This window comes from Oncorhynchus clarkii, chromosome 9, assembly GCF_045791955.1.
Source record: "Oncorhynchus clarkii lewisi isolate Uvic-CL-2024 chromosome 9, UVic_Ocla_1.0, whole genome shotgun sequence".
Lineage (NCBI taxonomy): Eukaryota > Metazoa > Chordata > Actinopteri > Salmoniformes > Salmonidae > Oncorhynchus > Oncorhynchus clarkii.
The window spans coordinates 28,798,086-28,804,945 of record NC_092155.1 but is presented as its reverse complement, the minus strand read 5'-3'; the positions used below and the strand labels follow the sequence as shown (position 1 = coordinate 28,804,945).

The following is a 6,860-nucleotide window of genomic DNA, read 5'->3' as shown; positions in this document are numbered from 1 at the left end:
CACTATAGACATGACTAACGATGTACTGCTCAATGAAAGATCAACATGGACTTTGACGGTATTGGTATATTTGTATCATCTGTGCTGTGCCTTGACCAGCTAGCCATTGCCAAATCCTGCACTGCCTTTCGGATAGTTTATGATAATACAATGTCCATTCGGGAACATAAAACACCATTACATTGCCTGTCAACTTCAAAGGTGGTCATTTTAGCACACTCCGATGGACACACAATCAGAGATCTGTGCTACTGAGGGATTCTACTGCCCGTGTCCTGGGAGTCAAGGTGGATTGAACTTCCAATTTCAGGAGCAGCGTCACTCTGCTTTGACACACACAGAGAGAGAGAGAGAGAGAGAGAGAGAGAGAGAGAGAGAGAGAGAGAGAGAGAGAGAGAGAGAGAGAGAGAGAGACAGACAGACAGACAGACAGACAGACAGACAGACAGACAGACAGACAGACAGACAGACAGACAGACAGACAGACAGACAGACAGACAGACAGACAGACAGACAGACAGACAGACAGACAGACAGAGAGAGAGAGAGAGAGAGAGAGAGAGAGAGAGAGAGAGAGAGAGAGAGAAAGGAAAGCACGAGACGAAGGAAACGGGGAGAGAAATTGAGTGTTGGAAGAAATAGAGGAACAGGGAGACAGATGGAAGAGCAGGGGAAGAGAGATGAGGTGAGAGAGGAGTGACGGAGAAATAGTAAGGGGTGAGCAAGGCAAAGAGAGAGAGAGAGTGAGAGAAACAGCAGGAGAGAAATTCTTATATGCAATGGTCTTAATGTATCCTGCATGGGGGTAGTAGTGATAAGGTAGTAGATGCATGACTTTGTGTCGACCCCAGTGTAGCAGGAGAGTCTCTGAGTTCTATTGGTCATCAGGAATAGTGTTGAAGCCCTTGTCTAACTGTGGCCCTCTACTATCGTGTCTCAGAGCTTGGGGTTTAATCCACGTTGGGTTCTACAGGATGTGAGATATTGTCCAGCTGGGACCTGATGCTGTTCATTTCTTGCTCTCTTTCTCTCATTCTCTCTCTCACAGCCTTTCTCTTTCCCTCATGAAAAAAATATCCTTTGCATGTCATTCTGTACTGCTGTTTGTCTCGCTCTTGCTTGCGTTCTCTTGCTCAGCCATTCTCTCTCTCTCTCTGCCCTCTCCCTCATGCATTTACACCATTTGCATGTGTCTTTCTCCTGCTGTTTTAATCTCACCCTCCCTCTATTTTTCTCTGTGTTTTCTCTCGCTCTCTATCTTTTTCTCTCTCGCACTCTCTCTCTCGCTCTCTGTCTTCTATCATTGCTCGACGCAGGCTTCTTATCCTCTCTTCTCCAGCTGTCTGTCTCCCCTCACTCTCTCCTCTCCTACATTCATCAACATCTGTCTTGCTGAGTGTTCAGAGAACAAGCTCGGCATAAAGACTCTCTTTGCTTTCGAGCGCTTGACGTCAGTCTTCCCCTTCAAAGCCCTGCATACACCCTTAGAAGAAATACACTCTGGTGCTATCTGGAACCAAAAAGGGTTCATCAGCTGTCCCCATAGGAGAACCCTTTGAAGAACCCCTTTTGGTTCCAGGTAGAAATATTTTGGTTCCAGGTAGAATCCTTTTACACAGAGGGTTCTACTTGGAACCCAAAATAGTTCTCCCTGAAACCAAAAAGGGTTCTATCTGGAACCAAAAATGGGTTATCCTACGAGGACAGCCGCAAAACCCTTTTGTAACCCTTTTTCTCTAAGAGAGTAGAGCCTCTATTGCTAATCCAAGATCTTAATTATTTCTCGTCCTGTTCTAGTTAACCTATATCTACGCTTCATCCCAGACAGTGCATCATGTTCTACCACTCCGCTGTGGGTACAAGATCAGATTGCCCTGCCCAAATCCTAACCTTAACTATTAGATTAAAAATAACGTACTAATTTGAAATCAGTCTAGGGGCAACTTCACCCTATACCTTCAGCTCAACCCTGTTAAGCAGGCTCGACAGTCTAGCACCACATTGAGTAGATATCATCACCATTGACAAATTGGCACCATGACTCAGGCAACACGGAAGGGAAGAAGGTGACACTAAAATAAACAATAAATGATTTGAGACAGTTGGTGATAAAGATCAGCAATACAGCCCCAGTGTTTATGCTCTCTTCTTATCTGTACTGATCCTTCTCTCCCTGCCACTCACACAGACACTAGACAGTCATAAATAGGTAGACACCTAAATATATACACACACACACACAACGCAGTGTCACACGCAGTCTCACACACACACACAGCAGATGTACAGTGAGTATACCAAGTATTAGGCACACCTTCCTAATATTGAATTGCACCCCTTACTTTGGATGTCGTTTGGTGGACCATTCTTCATACACTGTTGAGCGCCAAAAACCCAGCAGCGTTGCAGTTCTTGACACAAACCGATGCGCCTGATACCTACTACCATATCCCCGTTCAGAAGCACTTAGATCTTACGCAATCCATGTCTCAATTGTATCAAGGCTTAAAAATCATTCTTTAACCTGTCTCCTCCCCTTCATCTACACCGATTGACATCAATAAGGGATCATAGCTTTCACCTGGATTCACCTGGTCAGCCTGTCATGGGGAAAGAGCCAGTGTTCCTAATGTTTTGTATACTCAGTGTATAGCTTCAGCTTTAAAGCCGCAACAGGTGACACAATCACAATATCTATGCGGTTCACGCTCCTGGACATATCAGACACATTGTTTACACATTTCGCTTTACTTTCGGTATTCTGTGGTATTCTGTGTCTACTAAACGGCATATTTATCTATATTTATTTATTCTACTCACAGTGCTTTCAGTTGACTTTTAGATGAACCATGATTGCCCCCTCCCCTGACTACCGTAATAGAGGAAAACTGGCATTCAAACAACGTTTCCTATTCCAGCCACGAATGCAATTAGCTTCCTGCTTTCTATTAGACTGGGCCCGTTTTTGATGTTCTGTTGTTTGGAGAATGGAGGAGAGGGATGGAAAGGAGGATGGAGAGAGAAGGAGGCGGAGAGGGTGTTTGTTCAGTCCATATTCCCATATTTTTCTCCTTTTTCTTGTTTAGACAGCCGTGAACATCTCAACTGTTTTATTTTTTGCCTTTCTTTTTTCCTTAGATGTTTGCTCATTGTCAGAAAGTAAATAAGTGTCAAAGGTGTCTCTCTGCCTCTCGCATCCGGCTGTAATTGGACGAGGAGAGCAGTGACCTTGCATAGGTTCACGCACACACTCACATACTAACAAGCCAAGCGATACATGTGGCAGATGTATTCCCCCCTCATACCATTTCTGCTGGAACCTTTTTCATTTTGTACAAACAAGACGGGGAATTTTTTGAACGTCATGCTGGTGTCACATCTGGGGAATACGGAGGCGAAATGGAATCCTAGTTTCTGTTCCGTTCAGGTGCAGAGAGACCGCAACGCCTCAGTATTCAATCAGCTATCGAAGGGCAAAACGTGTCTTTCAAATGAATCACAAACTGCAAGCGAAACATGAATGGAAAGAACAAACAATGCCATTAATTGCTATTGACACGTGATAGCTACCTCTTGTGAAAACCCAGCGTTCTTAGAGCCAGAGCTCTTCTCATGTTTTGTTTGGAGTTCCTTTCCAGAATAAACAAGTGATTGCTCTTTTGTGTTTTCTTACAGGCACCCTGGAGCCGACTCAAAGAAAACGGGAGTGTAAACGTATCCCGGGGATGAGCTCGTATCAAAGCCAGGAATTGTCATGTACTTGTTCAGCCGGGGTGTAGCGACTGAATGACCACCCGTGAGAACCCGCTCCCCTCTATCACCACGGAAACAGAAACATGGAATGGTGAAAGTGTAGAATTCCCCACAGCACCTCTTACCAAAGACCACTCCTGATGAGTGTGCCATTCGGCTAGCTGGGATAAACCAGACAGAACAGGGCAACTCCCAACCACTCCAGGTCCAATTCCTTCCAATAGGACATTCTAAATCAAGAGAAATGAATGTTCTCCCTTGCCGAGGTTCCTTGTGTTTGAATGAGACCCAGAAACCTCGCCCTGATTTCACCACCTGCAAACAGATGGGTAGTAAGATGTGAGTTTATTTGTGAATGAATATGGAATGTTACACATTTGGCTGCCAAGAATTCATCCGTGGATGAGGGCGTTTCAGCCTAAGGACACAAATTGCTTCAGTCAGTGGAGAGTAGAAACTACCAAGGCTGGGCTCTATAATGAGAAATCCATGAGAAACAGAGCAACAGGAGAATTGAGAGACTCAAGGACTCTGATTTGGTTTAGGTTAACCCCCTCTATGTTGCATGTGGACCGTGAGGTTGGAGAATAACACTTTACAGACATTACATTCCCTCCTGTCTCTTCAGAGCTGCACCGCTACAAAAAATAGGATCTTTCACGCTCCCACTGCTCCTTCATCACTCCTTTTTGACCCATTTATCAAAGGAATATAACGGAAGTCAATGACACTTCAGCTATTAACACCAGAAAATCAGAACAAAGCAGAAGTGAACTTCAGGGTTCCATAGTGAGAACAACTCTGCTCTATCCATTCTTTTTGAACCAATTATGAAAGGAGTTTAACAGAGATCCATGATACATTGTACTAAAGCAACACTTTGGTGTTAACAGAGAGCCAGCTAAGAGCATTGAGAAGAGTACTATATTCTATAATGGGACTGAGAGACTCAAATCCGTAGGTATGACAGACTGGACTGAATAGGAAAACATACACACGAAGTCGCATCTTAGTTCCAAGGGGCCTAGGAGAGGCAAAAACTGAGGAAAACTGGTCAAATGGAAAACATGGCCACCAACCGGTCCGGTGACTACCCAGAATACCCCACCGGCCTTCCCTACAACTCCAGCCTAGACTATGAGGACTACGACCAGGAACTTGATGCCAGTAAGATCATCATCCCCTCCATCTACGCACTGGTCTGCTGTGTGGGTCTTACAGGCAATGCCATGGTCATCTATGTCATCCTCAAATACGCCAAGATGAAAACTGCCACCAATATTTATATATTAAATCTGGCAATTGCAGATGAACTGTTTATGTTGAGTGTTCCGTTCTTGGCGACTTCAGCGGCTGTACGTCATTGGCCGTTTGGCTCGCTCATGTGCCGTCTGGTGTTGAGCGTGGACGGCATCAACATGTTTACATCTATCTTCTGTCTGACGGTGTTGAGCGTGGATCGATATGTGGCCGTGGTTCACCCTATCAAGGCTGCCCGCTACCGCCGTCCCACCGTGGCAAAGGTGGTCAACGTCTGCGTGTGGGGCCTCTCGCTCCTCGTCATCCTTCCCATCATCATCTTTGCTGACACGGTCCCGGCGCAGGATGGCGGCGTGGACTGCAACTTCCTGTGGCCTGAGGCTGCATGGTCAGTGGCGTTTGTGGTGTACACCTTCCTGCTCGGCTTCCTGCTTCCCGTAGGTGCTATCTGCCTCTGCTACTGCCTGATGGTGGCGCGCATGCGTGCGGTCGGGCTCAAAGCCGGTTGGCTGCAGCGAAGGCGCTCAGAGAAAAAGATCACGCGGATGGTGTTGTGCATTGTGGCGGTCTTCGTGCTCTGCTGGATGCCCTTCTACATCGTACAGCTGGTCAGCGTGTTCCACCGCCCCCCGGACGCCATGGTCACCCAGCTCTTTGTCATCCTGAGTTACGCCAACAGCGGCGCCAACCCCATCCTCTACGGCTTCGTGTCCGATAACTTCCGGCGGTCGTTCCAGAGGATTGTGTGTTTCCGTTGGCTGGAGTCTGGGCTGGATGGAGAACAGGTGGACTACCGTGCCGTAGCTCTGAAGAGACAGGCCACCAATGGACAGAAAGACTTCCCTAAGGAATGTCTGGCATCTGGTATGGTGTTCCGGAATGGGACATGCACGTCACGCACGACTACACTGTGACGGGAGTCAATAGTTGTAGATGATAAAATACAATGCCACACGGCGAATGATGGGATAGCAACGTATGACAACGAATGACACCACACATGAACAATGAGTGAGGCCCGTGGTGGATGAGAACGACACATGTCTTTGAAAATAAAGTGGCATGTTCACATACTCCCTGCTGCTCTGAAGTGCGACAGTCATATGGTCTTTGTTTTTCCCGCTGGATAAAGAGCATTATTTGACTGTGTAGCACAGGAGGTTGTATGCACAAAATAGAGATGCTAGATGTCAGTGTGATGGTTGACTGACTACAAGCCAAGTCCAATGAGGTTTCTCATACTGAGGTGGTGCAGCTATGACAAGTTTATCATTTTGACTTGGTCTTCTACCCGAAGTTTAGAGCACATGTGTTTGTTTGACCTATGTCCTTCTGTCTGTAAACCTATTTATTGTACTGTATATGCTATATATGTAATTATGTATTTATTTATTTGGGGTTGGATCTTTGGGGCTGCTGTGTTCTCTCTGTTGCTTTCACTTGCTCAAACACATACATGCAAGCAGCCCAAAGGGACAACTGCAAATAGCCAAGCTGAAATAAATGTTTCATTTGGAAGTGTGGTGATCATGTTTTGAAAAGAACGGTTCACTGATGGTTTTGACATTCTAACTCTGTCAGTAGCACAGAAAAATACTCTCCACATTTTTTTTCGAAAGGAACTGCAGTCAGTCAGCTTAGAAAGCAGTTGTGATCATTTTTCACATGGGCTCCGTGAGGCAGAACGCTCCTCTGACACACACACACACACACACACACACACACACACACACACACACACACACACACACACACACACACACACACACACACACACACACACACACACACACACACACACACACACACACACACACACACTCTGCCTCTGACAGACACTCACAGAT

At 46.0% G+C, this 6,860-nt stretch overlaps 1 protein-coding gene across 1 annotated transcript; it reads left to right on the top strand.

Annotated features, from left to right (window-relative positions):
* The first annotated feature begins 4,811 nt into the window (after positions 1 to 4,811).
* Positions 4,812 to 5,927, top strand: LOC139417197 (somatostatin receptor type 1-like). Its single transcript, XM_071166445.1, has one exon. The coding sequence runs from the start codon at positions 4,812 to 4,814 to the stop codon at positions 5,925 to 5,927; it is 1,116 nt and encodes a 371-aa protein (XP_071022546.1).
* Positions 5,928 to 6,860: the final 933 nt, after the last annotated feature.